We start from the raw sequence: 17,830 nt of genomic DNA, 5'->3' as shown, positions 1-17,830 counted from the left end.
GATACCAAACGCTATAAGCGAATATGCGATAGCATAATCATTATTGAATTGAGTGGGTATAACATGAACCAAAATAAACACATTCACTAGCACTATTTTATATACCAAAAACAATGCAATAAGCTCAAAGGCATTCATAGCTTTGGGTAAAACTCGTGACTTTGTCTCCGACCGTAATGGAGTATTCGAAATTAATTTCCAGAACCAGCCAACAGTCAAACTCAAAGCTTCGAAAAAGCACTAAAATAATAGCAAGACATCAAAATGAAAATGCAAGTCCCTAAGGAGTATCATTATGTTGTCACTCTTCGAGCATAGCTTGAGCAGCATCGACTAAACTTGAGCATATATCAGTCGATGCCCGAGCAAGAACGGTGTACCCTTCTTTGTCTTTGGCATCCACGTCAGCCCCATGTCTTATAAGAAGGAGAGCAACCTGCAAATCAGAAGTTATTTAGGGAACATGTGGTAGTTATCCGCCAATAAGATTAGTCATCGAGTTTGTCATTTAAATGGCCTATGAAGTTATCCAGAGAGAGTGTATGTAGAAAATTACATCTTTGTTATCGCATACTACTGCAGTCATGAGTGGAGTTTGCCCTGCTCTATCACTTTCATCAACCTCTGCTCCTTCCTCAATCAAGAATTCACACAACAGTATGTTACCGGTGCTTGCTGCACGATGCAATGGAGTGCATCCGAACTGCATAAAGTTACTATATATCATTGGTCAATGGAATTAGAGGGATATCAATGCTATGAAGTAATAAAGAATAGAATTTTAAGATTCCAAAGAGGCAAAATGAAATAGCTTGTTTTCAAAGAAGTTAGAAACCTTATCCTTGACATTGAGTTTTGAACCATGAGAAACCAAAGTTTGAGCTATTTTCAGAAGACCTTTGCTGGCAGCATAATGGAGAGCTATTCGACCACCGTCATTTTTCATATTCACATCAGCACCTGTTAATTCAAATTTGCTCTGCTCAATCGAAAATTGTTCATACACTCCTCAGCGGCAGCATGAGGTTATATTGGACTCGGAAAACAATAAAAACTTCTAGTTATCTTGACAAACAAACAAAATGCTCAAGTGAAGGTCTAGATACCGACTAAATAATTCTGTTGGGATGATAAGAAAACATTATAAACAATAGATGAATAATATAAACTAGATATGAAAGTTCTGGAAAAATTCAGTAATGACTGGCTTCAGTTTAATTCATCAGTCTAATTCTAGTTTTTGTATTTAACTTGCTTCTCTTCTTTCTCTCTCTCCAAGCAGAGGTGAACAATGTAATCATCCAATCAAATTATGCTACGCAGAATCAAGGAAACCAGATTCATAAAACACCAATATCTGGAAATAAGAAGTCCTAGCACACATTCTATCATAAATATCAAAACAATTACTCAGCCTAAGTTCTCTGAAACTCTCCAATCCATTCAGCTATATGTTCTATAAGAAACTTGTTATCTTCTAATAGAACATAAACACGAGATGTACTGTAATCTTTTACACTAGCTGATGATTATAAAGTCCAACGACGGGTATAAACCACTCAGCAAAATCAGTTTTAAACACTCACCGGCGGTGAGTAGATTTTCCACAATCTTAAGATTGCCACTGCTTGCAGCAGAGTGCAGAGGTGCCCAGCCTTCTTCGTCACAGCTATTTACAATTGAAGGAATTGCAGATGCTAGGACTTCAACCACCTAATTCATCCATAAAAATATTCATAAAAACAACGAAGATGGATCGTATTATGATCGAATACAAGCTATTCGTATGAGTCCGTAGCATATAACTGAAATCAGTGATCTAAGAATCATAGCAATTGCCTTATACCTCAATATTAATAAACAATTTCACGCAAATTCGGTTACGAAATTAAAATAAAATAGCAATTGATGATTTATGCATCTCTTCATTAGGTTTTCAGGGACAACCTAACTACTAAAAATCCTACCTAAATAGCTACTAAAGCAGTAACACATTTTAATTTGGTTGCCGCTTTCATAGCTAAAATCGTCATCTCCAATAAAAATTGAAAGCGAGAATGAACAGCACCTCGGTCTTCGACGAAGAAACGGCTACGTGGAGGATAGAACGACCGTCTTCATTGCGGAGACGGCTGGCTTGGACTAGCTGCTCTTCAGAGAGCGATTTAAAAACCGAGAAATCGCCGGATTCGGCCGCCTTAAATAGGTCGTCCTTCATCTCTTCAGCTGATTTGTGCTCGATTTCCATGTCTACGGCTTGCTTACCAGCTTCGAATCACTGCGTGTGTTTATATGGGTTTTGGCTTTTTGGGGAAGCAATCTAAGTACTTCATATTTCTTGGTATTTTTTTATTTTAGTAAAATATCAGTTCAATAGTAATGCCGATATTCGATATTTTACAATAATAATCTCTTTATTCCTACATAGGCTTGCTTAAAAACCATAATAAATACATAAAGTTAAAAAATAATAAAGTAAGAGAAAATAACACTCATCAATTATCAAAATCGATTAATATCAAATAAGATTCTTTTATTTCTTTTTTCCGAAAATTTTCATTTAATGTTAATAGCACAAAATGAGTTTTTTAATCGACTCACGAACTTGCGACCAATTATATCTTGTTTTTCAATTTGATCATGTGTGACAGATCCAATTTGCAATATTGATTTCCAATAATTTTTTAAGAATACAAATATATTTTGAAATGCTAATTAATCTTCGTGCAAATGATGTGATAATAAAATAAAGTACTTTGGTAAATGATTACACAAAAGCATTCGATCTATATTCTCGGTAAGGTATGTGATGGAGTGTGATAGCTCAAGACATTAACCAAGGCAACTCTAATATGGAGCAGGAAATTCAATAAATGAAGAAGAGTTCGGCTGCAGGCAACACCTCGTTTCAACAGCCGTTGGATGATAAGTAGTTAGATGGATCTTTTCTTGGCCGTTAGATTAGTGTAGACTTTAGTCTTTTGTTTAAAATAGCAGCTGATTAGTTTTTGGGACTTCAATTGTATTTTTACACTTTCTCTTTCAACTTGAGTTCCAGTAGTGAATAAAGAGATTCGACTTCCATCTCATTCCATTCTTCGATTAATTGTTGTTCTTCTTTCAATTCGTTCCTCAATTGCTAACAAATTGGCGCCGTCTGTGGGAAAGAAAAGGTGCGATTGTTTTTTCTGATTCGTTTGGTGGTGAGATTGGAAAGCGTCATGGCTTCTAGGTTTGAGGCCGAGAAATTCACGGGTAGGAATGATTTCGGCTTATGGCGGATGAAGATGCGGGCTATGTTGATTCATCAAGGCCTTGCTTCAGCATTGAAGGCAGAAGGCAAGGAGGATAAGTCGAAAGAAGAGGATAAGGAGAAAGGGGATCTTGATGAGAAAGAGATCTTGAAGCGAGCTGAGATCGAGGCGAAGGCTCATAGCGCGGTTGTGTTGGGTCTTGGGGATAAGCTTATTCGAGAAGTCGCGAAGGAGACAACGGCAGCCGGGGTATTCGCGAAGCTGGAAAGCCTGTACATGGCTAAGTCATTGGCCAATCGGCTGTTCATGAAGCAGCGATTATACTCCTATCGTTTATTGGATGAAAAAGGGTATTGGAGCAGCTGGAAGACTTCAATAAGGCAATCGATGATCTTGAGAACATCGACGTCTCGATAGGGGATGAAGACAAGGCGATATTGCTTCTGAATGCTCTGCCAAAGTCATTCGATCAGCTCCGGGATGCAATTTTGTATAGCCGAGAGGGTACTATTACACTTCTTGAAGTTCAGTCAGCTATAAGAGCCAAGGAACTTCACAAAGTAGGCTCAAGAAATCCAGAAATTGTTGCTGAAAGCCTGAACATTAAGAAGTTTAAGGGGAACAAGAAATTTCAGAAGGGGAACCAAGAAGGTCAGAAAGCTTCATCTAATGATCAAAGGAAAACACGCTCGTGTCACTAGTGTAAAAAGACGGGTCAACTCAAAAAGGACTGCTATGCTTGGAAGAAAAAACAGGTAAATAGTGGTGGAAATCAGGTCCCTTCGACTGATTGTGTTGAAGTAAAAGATACTCCATAAATTCTCAATGTGATGGAGGGTCATTTGGGAGGATCTTGGATTATGGACTCAGGATGTAGTCCTCATATGAGTCCAAATATAAATTGGTTTGAGGAGATCCAAGAACTGACCGGATTAGTGATACTTGGCAACAATCAAGTTTGCACTATTCAAGGGATATGCAAGATCAAACTAAAGATGAATGATGGATCTGTAAAGATCATAAGTGATGTGAGATATATACCAAAAAAAAAGTGATGTGAGATATATACCAGAAATTAAGAGGAATCTCATCTCACTTGGCCTTCTTGAACGCAAAGGATACACATTCAGCTCTACGGGGGGGAAAATGGTGGTCACTAAGGATCAGAGAATCGTAATGGAGGCAGAAAGAAGGGGCAACCTACACTATTTGTTGGCTAGTGTTGAAGTCCCTAATGCGCAGGCCAATTTAGTAAGAGCTGATGATTTCAGAATATGGCACAGAAGGCTTGCTCATGTAGCTGAAGGCAGTATAAAGGAGCTAGCCAAGAAAGGAATCATCCAGAGCAGTGAGCAGACAGATAATGATTCGTGTGAGGAATGCATCCTGGGTAAATCCAAGAAACAGCCTTATCCTAAAGGTAAACACACTTCTACATATGTTCTTGACTATGCCTGATACAGTCAGAGCTTGGAAGGTATACCACCGAGGAAAATGGAGAAGCAGGTGAAACAGAAGCAGATGAGTAGTTCGAAAGGAAGTCTCGGCAGTTCCTATTTTAATGCCTATTTTCTTGTAATTCAATTATTCTACAGTCTATAAATATAGGGACGCTAGGGAGAATATGGTATCTCTGGAGGTGATCACTTATTTGGACGACTGTTGTCGTAGGCCACCGTAGTGAGGATTATTATTCTGTTCTCTCCATTCAAGTAATAAAGTGTGTTCCTTCCTCTGATATTTATAGTTGAGTGTGTGTGAGTGTGGGTTTATATATCTAAGAGAGTACATCTCGTGCTCCACCAAACCATTCAGCCTTTACTCTTTAACAATGCCCATAGTGAATTATGGGGTCCTGCTTCTGTGCTTTCTGTGGGGGGGTGGAAAATATTATATGAGTGTAATTGATGATTACTCCCGGAAAATGTGGATATACATTTTGAAAGAAAAATCAGAGGCCTTTAGCAAGTTCAAACAGTGGTGTCTTGAAGTTGAAAATGAGAAGTCTTGTGTTCTTAAATGCTTAAGAACAGATAATGGCCTAGAGTATCTTTCTAAGGATTTTGATAATTTCTGTAAGGAGAGGGGCATAAAGAGGCACAGAACTGTGCCGCTAAACCCACAACAAAATGGCATTGCAGAGAGGGCAAATAGAACAATGTTGGAGAGGGTTAGATGTATGCTTCTGTCATCTGGGCTTGAAAAGAAATTTTGGGCTGAGGCTGCATCTACTGCTATGAAACTCATCAACAAGTGTCCCTCATCAAGTATAGAAGGTGATACACCTGATTTTAGGTGGTATGGGAGTCATGGTGATTATACCAACCTGAAAGTATTTGGCTGCAAGGCATATGCTCATCACATGCAAGGGAAACTAGATGCTCGGGCACTTAGATGTGTGATGTTGGGATATCAACCTGAGGTGAAGGGATATCGCCTATGGTGTATTGAACCAGGAAATCACAAGATAATAATTAGTAGAGATGTTGTGTTCACTGAGACAGAAATGCCATTCTTGAATAAGGAAAAGATGATTCTGGAAAAATCTGCTCCTTTGAGTGAAGCTGATTTTGAGGTGGAGCATGAGAACTCTGAAAAGTTTGTTGAACCTAAGGATACTCAAGGTGAAACACAAGGGCATGACCAAGATTATTTACAAAATTACCAGTTAGCAAGGGACAGAGTCAGAAGAACATCTAAGTTGCCATCCAAGTTTAGTGATTCTGAAATGCTATTTTATGTCTTATGTGTGGCTGGGGATGTTGAGTATGCAGAGCCATCTTCCTATAAAGAGGCTATGCAGAGCAAGGAATGGAAAATATGGATGAAAGCAATGATAGTTGAGATAGAATCCTTGCTGAAAAATGGCACCTGGATCTTGGTTGAAAAACCTGGTGGTAGGAAGGTAGTCAACTGCAAGTGGATTTTCAAAAAGAAATTGGAAGAAGCTGAGGGTGATTAGATCAAATTTAAAGCTCGTTAGGTGGCTAGAGGTTTCACCCAAGAGCAAGGAGTTGATTTTAATGAGGTCTTCTCACCTGTTGTAAACCATACTTCCATTAGAATGTTGTTGGCCTTGGTAGCCAAGAGGGATCTAGAGCTGGAACAACTTGATGTAAAGACAGCTTTCCTACATGGTGGGTTAGAGGAGACAATCTACATGGCCCAGTCAGTAAATGGAAATAAGGTTTTTCTCCTTAAAATGAGCATATATGGATTAAAGCAGGCTAGCAGGCAGTGGAACAAAATATTTGATGACTATATGCTTAAAATTGGATTTCATAGGTCCAATTATGATTCATGTGTATACATCAGGAAGAGAGGCATACATCCTACATTTCTTCTACTCTACGTAGATGATATGCTTGTTGCTGGAGTAAGTAAGGAAGTGGTTCAGGAAGTGAAGAGGGAACTCAGTGCAGCTTTTGAAATGAAAGACCTCGAGGCTGCAAGGAGAGTTCTAGGTATGAATATTACAGAGACAGGGCTAAGAGACAGTTATGGCTTACACAATCTGATTATGTTTCAAAATTGTTAAGAAGATTTAAGGTGGAGAACATGAAGGTTGTTGCTACTCCATTAGCAATGCACTTCAAACTTACTGCTGATCAGAGGCCCAAGAGTGAGGCTGAAGCTAGGGAAATGCAAAAGATACCTTATGCTAACATAGTAGGCAGCATTATGTATGCTATGATTAGTACAAGAGCAGATATTGCCCAAGCTGTCAGTGTAATTAGCAGATTTATGGCAAATCATGGAAGGGAGCATTGGGCTGCTCTCAAATGGTTGTTGAGGTATTTGAAGGGTGCATGGGATGTAGGCATTCTGTTTGGAGCAAACGATGTGGATGGGGTTGATGCTATTGTGGGATTTTGTGACTCGGACTTCGCTGGAAATCTGGACAACAGGAAGTCTCAATCAACATATATCTTTACAATGTATGGGTATGCAATTAGCTGGAAGTCAAGTCTCCAAAGTGTGGTGGCACTTTCTACAACAAAGGCAGAGGTTATCTCACTCACTGCTGCTATAAATGAGAGTTTTTAGTTGAAGGGGATGCTGTCTGATGTATTGAGCAAGCAGCTGTAGCAGTCGGTTGTGATAATAACTGTGCTATATACCTAGCCAAGCACCAAGTTCATCACGATAGATCTAAGCACATTGATGTGCGCTATCACTTCATCAGATAGGGGATTGAAAAGGACAGTGTGCGGGTATTCAAAGTTCACACATCAGAGAACCCTGCTGATATGTTAACAAAGCCATTGCCAAAGGAAAAGTTCCTGCTATGTGTGAAGTTAGTAGGGTATTCAAAGTTCACACATCAGAGATTCAGTTAGTGATTGAGCAATCAAGGTGGAGTTTGTGATGGAGTGTGATAGCTCAGACACTAACCAAGGCAGCTCTAATATGGAGCAGGAAATTTAATAAATGAAGAAGAGTTTGGCTGCAGGTAACACCTCGTTTCAGCAGCCGTTAGATGATAAGTAGTTAGATGGATCTTTTCTTGGCCGTTAGATTAGTGTAGACTTTAGTCTTTTGTTTAAAATAGCGGCTGATTAGTTTTTGGGACTTCAATTGTATTTTTACACTTTCTCTCTTAGCTTGAGTTCCAGTAGTGAATAAAGAGATTCGACTTCCATCTCATTCCATTCTTCGATTAATTGTTGTTCTTCTTTCAATTCGTTCCCCAATTGCTAACAAGGTAGTTATGAAAAATATTGATAAATATCAAACGAAGGTGTCATGATACTAATATGCATAAAAAGAATTATTTTTATTTACTACGTATTTGATGTACACATATGCCAAGGAGAGTGCGTCTGTGTGTGAAAGAGACTGATGCAAAACATTAATTCAATTGAATAAAATAAAAGGGATGATTTAGCAATTCAAAATAATTTCATGTCATTCATTGTATAATACTACTAAGTTATGAAGTACAAGAATGAAATCAATCATAATGATCATACCTTCAAATTTTGAAATGCATAACGCTAAATATAAATAAAATATGCAAATAAGCAATTCAAAATACAAAAATTCAGAAAAAATATAATTATATAATTGCAAATAAGAACAAACGAATTCTAAAGGGGTGACCTGAGAACACAACTGAATTACTTGTTAATCACATTTATTTGGATGTATTAATCCAATTGTGTTCTCAGCATCACTCATCTAGGGATTTGCCATTGTATTTTTCTTTTTCTAATTTGAGTAATGCAATGCAATTCCCTTTGTCAATTTATACTAGTTGTCCATCAACAAAGTAGTGCCACCATGTTATCATCCTGCCCTTATTGTATACCCATGCTTGTCTTTGACAACAAATAGTGTCACCATTCTTACTCTTCTTAAATCTTAACCTCAATATATAAATGCTAGACTATTAGTACTATTTATTGTTTTAGTGCTGATATAGGATTCTAATATTATTTGGTCTAACTGTTAAATTGGTATAATTCAAGATACATGAATATCACATTTTCAAATAGATTTGGAAAAATAATAATTACTACATACCATCAAATCACAAAATATTTTCATCTTTTTAAATCTGAAACAGTGCAATTGACCCATTCATAACCAAAAAAACTAACTTTGTGAATCCACTATTTCCCTCCCATTTTCACACAAAATCAGCTACACCAATCAAATTCCTTTTTCACATCCATTATCATTCCACTTCTTCCATTCCATTTTCTTCTTTCTTTCAAAAATGAATTTCCTATCAAATTTAACCAAGAATGATGATGCCGCACAACTACACAAAGTTCCCGGTGCCGGCGACGACCAAGCCGGCGAGGCCCAAGCCGGCGAGGCCAGCCAGAAGCCCACCACGAGCGATCTAATACACAGTGCCCAGGTGGTGGCGGGTGCAGCGCAGGCCCACTTCGGCAGCGAGCCGGAGAAGTTCGACAAGGGAGAGGTCGCCGGCGCCTCTGCTGACCTCATCGGCGCCGCCTCTGACTACGCCAAGCTCGACGACAAGCAGGGTATCGGGATGTACGTCGACAAGGCCGAGGACTACCTCCGCCACTACAAGGGCGCCGACGCCCCCGCTGCCAAGCCAGAGGCCGCGGGCGGCGAAGGCGCGGATAAGAAGGCCGACGACGGCGGTCTCATGAAGATGGCCGGAGATTTCTTGAAAAAATAGGCTAATTATTTGCTTATGTTTCATTTTAAGTATTTTTTTCTTTTAATTTTTTTTCTATTTGTCTATTATTATTATTACTGTTGGAAATATTGCAGACTTTACACGGACAACCCCTGCTATTACAAAAGAACAAACTGGAAGGTAAATTACAACGAACGTAAAGAGATGCAAACTATAGTATTCTTCAAGTCGAGTCGAGGTGACCCTCTCTCCGCAAGACGAAATACGTCCCGGCTAGTGCTCACAGATAGGCGTAATGTCCCCAAAGATGAAACGACTTTCCTCCTATCGAGTTGAAGTACCTCAAACTCGTAGGCTCCGGTGAACTTGAATTGGAAGCGAGAACCAAGTAATGCAATGCTCCTAAGATGCACACTAGAATGTAGAGACTAGAGAAAGTAGAGAGAATATTTGTTGTTGGTGTTCTCATCTCCCAAAACTCCATCTATTTATAGGATAGGTGTGCCTACATGAAGAGTCATGGCATTAAGGCATCCCATAATGCATTTGGAGGTTACACAAGATGTAAAGCCAAAGGTTTGGCCACATCAAAAGTTTCCCTCATTTTACACGTTTTTTCAACTATCCCCCACATTGGTTAGAGCACTGCAAGCTCAAACCAACACAAGACGTGTATGCATGCATGCATGCAGACTCTTTTGCTCAGTTCTCAAGAAATGATACTGCATTTAGAGAGGTTACTTGTGATTTTGAACCTTCCATAGTCAACACTATCGGGCATACCGGCGAGCTAGTGGACGCGATGCCTTGAACTATTCCTCTTTAGTGTATGCCTAGTCAATAGCATCAACACAATACTGTCTCAACTCCACCAGTTCTCACGTTTGTGTCCATTTTGGCCTTGGAACACCTTTTTGGAATTCATAAGTGACACACACACGAAGCGGCCCCACTTCTCACTTATATAGGTGATTTTTTCATGAGTATCCTGTCATACTGCATCTCCTTGAGATTTCAAGAATCAATAAATGTCAAAGACTTAACCTCTTACCACATACATGTTATAACACTCAGTGTTTTCTAAAGAATGGGCGAAGATTAAAATCTTCCAAGTGTTATAGCTAGATTTATATAGCTTCGTTTTCCCATTGAACCAAGCCCATGGAATCTCCAATCGTATGGTTGGGTTACCACTATAATCATCTTTTTAAGATGTGGTTTTCAGTCCCATTCCTTTTAGCAATTTATGCATTGATCACGATTTAAACCTTTCGTTAACGGATCCGCTAAGTTATCCACTGACTTTACATAGTCAACTGAGATAATGCCACTTGTGATCAACTACCTTACGGTATTATGTCGCCGACAAATATGTCGAGACTTACCATTATAAAAGCCTCTTTGTGCTCTACCTATAGCTTCTTTGCTATCACAGTGTATCAATACTGCAGGCACTGGCTTCTTCCAACATGGAATACATTCTAGAAAATTTCTGAGCCACTCGGCTTCTTTCCTTGCTTTATCCAATGCGATAAACTCAGATTCCATGGTGGAACGATCAATACACGTCTGTTTCATTGATTTTCACGAGACAGCACCACCCCCCACACTGAACACATACCCACTTGTCGAAAATGAGTCTTTTGAATCAGAGATCCAATTTGCATCACAGTACCCTTCAAGTACTTGGGGATATCTTGTGTAATGCAACCCAAAGTTAATAGTATACTTCAAGTATCTCAAAACTCTACACAGAGCTTTCCAATGTTCCTTGCTTGGGTTGCTCGTATATCGGCTCAACTTGTTTATAGGACAAGCAAGATCAAGTCGAGTACAGTTTGTGATAAACATCAAACTTCCTATGACCTTTGCATACTCTTCTTGAGCAACAGAATCACCCATATTCTTGCTCAGATGGACATTGAGCTCCAAGGAGTCTTTTATGGCTTACAATCAAACGAGTTGAATTTCTTAAGCATTTTCTCAACATAATGAGATTGTGTTAAGACAATTTCCTCAGGATTCCTTTCAATCTTGATTGCGAGAATCACATCAGCTAGACCCATGTCTTTCATGTCAAAGTTCCTTTTCAACATTGATTTTGTCTCATTGATAATTCTGCTATTGCTGCCCATAATCAACATATCGTTTACATAAAGACACACAATAACAAATCCATTATCAGTGTTCTTAATGTAAACACACTTCTCACACTCATTGATAGTGAATCCATTCGCCAACATCACGTTGTCAAATTTCAAATGCCATTGTAACGGTGCTTGCTTCAACTCATATAATGATTTTACCAGTTTACATAGTTTATGCTCTTGCCCAGGCACAACAAACCCTTCGGGTTGTTCCATATATATTTCTTCTTCCAGATCACCTTTCAGAAATGCAGTTTTCACATCCATTTGGTGAATCTCAAGGTTGTGCAAAGCAGCAATCGCAAGAAGCACCCGAATGGAAGTGATTCTCGTAACAGGTGAATAGGTATCAAAAAAGTCATACCCTTCTTTCTGCTTAAAGCCTTGGACAACTATGAGAGCTTTGTACTTATCTATAGTACCATCGGGCTTATATTTCTTTTTCAGAATCCACTTGCACCCTAAAGCCTTACAGCCTTCAGGCAAGTCTACTAATACCCAAGTGTTATTTCTCATGATGGATTCAATTTCACTGTTGATAGCTTCTTGCTACCACGGTGCGTCTGGGCCAGACAAAGCTTCCGCCAATGACTTTGGTTCACCATCCAACATGAAAGTTATGAAGTCTGGACCAAAAGTCTTAGCAACTCTAACTCTTTTACCACGTCTTGGTTCTTCATTCTCAGGACTTGACCTCGTTTCTTTTGAAGAATTAGAACTAGTGGCTTCTTGCAAGGAAATACATTCTCAAAGAATACAACATTCCTAGATTCAATTATCATTCCTTCAGCTACATCAGGTATAGCTAACTTATGAACTAAAAACGACAGGCGTTGCTGTTAAGTGCATATCCAACAAAGATACAATCCACTGTTTTAGGACCAATTGTAACTAGTTTTGGAGGCGGCACTTGTACCTTCGCTAAACACCCCCACACTTTAAGGTATGTATATGAAAGTTTCTTTCCTTTCCACAACTCATAAGGAGTCACATCCCTTTCTTTGAGTGGAATTTTGTTCAGGATATGATTCGCTGTTAACACAGCCTCCCCCCACATGTTTTGGGATAAACCTGAATTAATCAACAGAGCATTCATCATCTCTTTAAGTGTTCGATTTTTTCGTTCAGCAACTCCATTTGACTGGGGAGAATATGCAGCCGTTGTTTGGTGAATTATACCACTTGCATGACATAATTCTGCAAACGGGGCTACATACTTACCACCTCTATCACTTCGAACACACTTAATTCGTCAATTAAGTTGATTTTCGGCTTTATTTTTGAAGTCTGTAAACGCTTTAATTGTCTCATCTTTACTTCTTAATAAGTAAAGGTAACAATACCTTGTGCAATCATCTATAAATGTGATGAAGTACTTTTTACCACCTTTAGTTTGCTCAAATTTTAAATCACATACGTCTGTATGGATTAACTCTAGAGGTTTTATGCTCCGTTCTACCGAGCGAAACGGTAGCTTGGTCATTTTTGCTTTTACACAGACTTCACATTTTTTTGTGAGTTAAACTCGTGAACTTTTAGTAAATCAAGATTCACTAATCTCTTTATTTAGATTTACATGTCCTAATCTAAAATGCCATAAGTCGGAGCACTCAAGCAAGTAAGAAGAAGAAGCATTCTTATTATCATTCACTTGATTCAATACACGACCCTTGGCCATTACATTGAGTTTGAACAAACCATTGGAAAGATAACCTTTTCCAAGGAAAGTACCAAACTTAGATAAAACAAACTTGTTAGAATCAAACACTAGCTTAAAGCCATGACTAACAAGCAAACTACCAGAAACAAGATTTTTACGGATGTCTGGGACATGCAGCACATCCTTCAAATTTAGCTCACGACCAGATGTCATTAGAAGCTTCACTTCTTCCCTTCGACTTGCTTGTAGGTCGAAAATTGGCTACGATAAGAGCACACATGCACAGTAGCTCCGGTGTCAAAAAACCAAGCCTTCGGATTGTCAATGTGGTTCACTTCAGAAACCACAACAGCCAGATCATCATCGTTGAAATCTCTCTCGACCATTTGAGCACTCTTCTTGAATTTCATCTTCTTAGGCTTTCGGTAGTCCTTCGCCATGTGGCCCAGCTTATCACAGTTGAAGCAGTTGCCTTCAGCGTGGACATCGTGGACTATGATTTGCAACTCTTCAGCTTACACCACCACTGAACGAGAGTCCATCATCTCGTAGTCCAAAAACTTTGCGACTACATATTTTATTGTATCGGCATCCTCGACGCGATACTTCTTGTCAAGAGCCTCCCACAATACTTTGGAGGTTTTAGCCCCGGCAAAGATAGAATATAGACTATCCTCTAAGCCGTTCAAGATATAGTTCTTGCACAAGAAATCTCCTTGATGCCAAACATCATAGGCAGCTCGAACATTAAAGTCCGTCTCTTCCTCAGGTATAGTTGGAGCATCCTCCTTGAGAAAGTTGGCAACACCCAACGTAGTTAGGTAGAACAACATCTTTTGTTGCCAACGTTTGAATTATGAGCCCTTAAATTTTTCAGGCTTCCCAGCTTGAGCCATGACCCTTGAGGTCGAAACAGGTGCCAACATTGAGGTGTTAGCGGCAGCAGAAGATGACCCAGTAGTGTTTTCGTTCCCTCCAGCTTCGGTCGACATGATTTCAGCAAGAGTACAATATTTCGTCTTGCGATTGTTGGAAATATTGCAGCCTTTACACGGACAACTCTTGCTATTACAAAAGAACAAAACTGGAAGGCAAATGTAACAATGTAAATTACAACGAACGTAAAGAGATGCAAACTATAGTATTCTTCAAGTCGAGTAGAGGCGACCCTCTCTCCGCAAGACGAAATACGCCCCAGCTAATGCTCACGGATTGGCGTAATGTCCCCAAAGATGAAACGACTTTCCTCCTATCGAGTTGAAGCACCTCAAACTCGTAGGCTCCGGCGAACTTGAATTGGAAGCGAGAACCGAGCAATCCAATGCTCCTAAGAAGCACACTAGAATGTATAGACTAGAGAGAATATTTGTTGTTGGTGTTCTCATCTCCCAAAACTCCATCTATTTATAGGATGGGTGTGCCTACATTAAGAGTCATGGCATTAAGGCATCCCATAATTCATTTGGAGGTTAGACAAGATGAAAAGCCAAAGGTTTGGCCACATCAAAAGTTTCCCTCATTTTACATGTTTTATTATTATGTACAGTAATAGTCCCTACATCCAATTAAATATGAAATGTTTGCTTTTATGCACAAATTTTATGTAGTGTTGTGAGTAGAGATGTCAATCTAGTCCGAAACATGCGGGCTGACTCGAATAACCCGGTAAAATTATAGGGTTAGGGCCTGAAAATCAGAACCCAAATGTAGAATAGGGCTACATGGGCTAGCCCGCTCGGGTTAGCGGGTTATGCGGGCTGGCCTGGGTGAATTGCGGGTTAGCCCACTGGTTGAGCATTTAAAATAAAAATATAATTAAAATTTTGGGTTATATATCTATATGAAGTATAAATGGTAATATCAATACTGATATGGAATATATATGTTAATTATGTTTTCTCTATCAAATTGAAAGTTATGGCTATATGGAATATGGTTGATATGAAGTACTATTTTTTAACATACTACTATCTATACTATTTTTTAACTGCTTAAAATTTATTTTTCGGGTATATAATTAAGAATGTCATTCAATTCCATTGAAATGCATGATAAGAGTATTCGTTTAATTGTAGTCAGATTCAAGTGTGCTACTAAATAAGCGATATGTTTATGTATTTTGTTTCTATTTTCAATTGTTATTATATTCTTTCTCTTGATGACTTTCGTAATACTTTATTGCGACAATATGTTATAAGTTAGAATAATGGATTGGATAGAAAGTAACAAGTAAGATCACTTTTGGCCCGAATAGCCCATGGATTAGCTCGAAACCTGAAGATTTAGGGTTTAGGGTCGAAAATTTATAACCCGAAAAATTTACAATCCGAAAACCAGAGTGGATTAGCCCAAACCCGGGCGGGTTAGCCCAATTGACATCCCTAGTTGTGAGTTAATGAAGAGAGAATAAAGTAAAGATGATTATATTTGCATTTGGGGATATGTTTCATAACTTAGGAAAACATTTCATTTTTAATTGGACAAATGGAGTATCGGTTAAAAACTTAAAATTCACTCATAAATCCACAATAATTGCACTTGATAAATGGTGTGATCTTAAGCCATTTTATTTTTAATTAAAATCATGACAATGTTGTTTACAATGTTTTTTTTGTCTAACAGAGATAATTTATGCAAAATCATCATAATAACCGAGATACTTTATGGACATGAAAGAAGTTTATCAAGTGCAAAATGAAAGCCTGTTGGTACAGTGACTAGAATTACAGGAGATAAACAAAAACCGGGCGTAATACAACCCAAGAAAGAATAACAGAAACTGAAAATACAACGAAACGATACTAGAAAATAAACTTAGCCGAGTCGAGGAGGCCTCCTTCCGCAAGACGAGATACGCCCCGGTAGTGCTCTCGGTTTGGCGTGTCATCCCCAAAGATAAAATGGCTACGTCTCTAGTGAAGTAACACCGCAATCAACAGAGCTACGGCGAACTGGATGGAGGAGAGGGCAGAGCTTCGACAGAAAGATAATGCAGAGAGGGAGAGAGCTTATGATGCAAATGCTTGTGAATGTTGTGTAAAATGCAATGGAATGGCTAGCCTATTTATAGGCCAAGCCACCATGCAGGGTCAACCAAGCCATGAAGGCTCATCATGGCTCATTCGTAACCGTCGGCGGTTACAAGCTTGTGGCAGGAGTGTGCCTTCCGCGTGTGGAGCATGTGGATTTCTCACGTGACAGCCGTGTAGGCTTTGACTGTGCCACGCTTGACGATGTGTCAAGCCACTTGGATTGCTGACTCAGCGGTGGTCTAAAAAGATTACGACGGGTCCAGACCCGAGTCCAAAGACCACCCAAAGACCAATTGCCAAGATCCAAGTCCGAGTCCGAGTCCAAGATCGAGACCGAGACCGAGACCGAGATCGAGGCCTGCGACCACGAGCACGAGCACGGGCTCGGGCGGGCGGCGGCGCGCGCGTGTGGGCTCTTTCACCCATCTTGGTCCACTATAATTATTAAATAACATAAAGTCACTTAATTTAAGCACATTAAAAGATGTGTCACTTCTCCAAAGTGGGATAACTAACACTAGTTAATTATTCCCTAAGCTCAAACTTTAAGCTTTAATTAAAAGCTAATCATGCCCAAATTTAATCCACTATTTCTCACTCACCGAAAATCGGATTTGAGAAAGTGAATATACTACATTTATCGGCGTAAAATGTAGATTGACGCTATATCATTTAATTTCACAAAATTAGATGTCTCGTCACATTTATTATTTGGTCAAAATCCATTGACCGGACATATTTTATTCCATGATTTCTACAATCCCCCACATAAGTGGAAATAGCCAAATGCATATACATGCAGACACAAGCTCAACCCTCGAGAGGTATATACGCATAAGGATAGGTAGTTGTTGGCTTTGAACCCTCCATAGTCGACACCATCGGATACACAGGCGGCGTAGTAGCGCGATGCTTTGAACTAATCCCCCACGGCGTGCATCGGGACAATGGTGTTAACACTTAAACACCTCAACCTCATCCGTTCTCACGTTTTGTGTCCTTAGCGGTCTTGGACACCACTTTGGATTCATAAGTGTGTTATTTGAAGCGGCCACACTTCACACTTATATAGGTGATTCCTAATCGATTATCTTGCCCTACTCGGTCTCCTTGAGAACTCAATCTCCTCGAGATCCTTAGGAGTCATTAAAAGTCATAGACTTAGCCTCACCACTAGGCAAGTTTTCCAACATTCTATTGCTCTCGAGGGAATAGATATAGTTGAGTGTTTCTCATGAACTCTCATAGCTTAGTTGTCCCTTTGAACCAAGTTCTTGGGATCTCCAATCATCATGGTTAGGTTACCACTATGACAATTCTTTAGTTTGTGGATTTCAAACTCATTCCCTCTAGCAACTTATTCATTTGATGACGGTTTAACCCTTTGGTTAGTGGATCCGCTAGATTATCTATTGACTTCACATAGTCAATTGTAATCACCCATGTTGTGATCAAATATCTCACGGTGTTATGTCGTCGACGTATGTGTCGAGACTTACCATTATAGAAGCCATTGTTTGCCCTTCCAACCAACATGGAATATCTTCAAGGAAGTTCTTAAGCCACTCGGCTTCCTCACCAGCCTTATCTAAGGCAATGAACTCCGATTCCATTGT

The 17,830-nt window shown here is 39.3% G+C and overlaps 2 protein-coding genes across 2 annotated transcripts; one reads left to right on the top strand and one right to left on the bottom strand.

The window, feature by feature from the left end:
- Positions 1–114: 114 nt before the first annotated feature.
- LOC121753670 (26S proteasome non-ATPase regulatory subunit 10-like) lies at positions 115–2,352 on the bottom strand. The gene is made up of 5 exons (XM_042148908.1): positions 2,069–2,352; positions 1,587–1,713; positions 836–960; positions 557–703; positions 115–436 (listed from the first exon to the last, which is right to left on the bottom strand). The coding sequence occupies exons 1-5, from the start codon at positions 2,246–2,248 to the stop codon at positions 302–304; spliced, it is 714 nt and encodes a 237-aa protein (XP_042004842.1). The 5' UTR covers positions 2,249–2,352; the 3' UTR covers positions 115–301.
- A 6,624-nt stretch (positions 2,353–8,976) lies between these two features.
- On the top strand, positions 8,977–9,414 carry LOC121754409 (nodulin-related protein 1-like). Its single transcript, XM_042149773.1, has one exon. The coding sequence runs from the start codon at positions 8,977–8,979 to the stop codon at positions 9,412–9,414; it is 438 nt and encodes a 145-aa protein (XP_042005707.1).
- The last annotated feature ends 8,416 nt before the right edge of the window (positions 9,415–17,830 follow it).

Source organism: Salvia splendens, chromosome 11 (genome assembly GCF_004379255.2).
Source record: "Salvia splendens isolate huo1 chromosome 11, SspV2, whole genome shotgun sequence".
NCBI lineage: Eukaryota > Viridiplantae > Streptophyta > Magnoliopsida > Lamiales > Lamiaceae > Salvia > Salvia splendens.
Note: the sequence above shows the minus strand (reverse complement) of the source record. Positions and strands in the feature narration are given on the sequence as shown.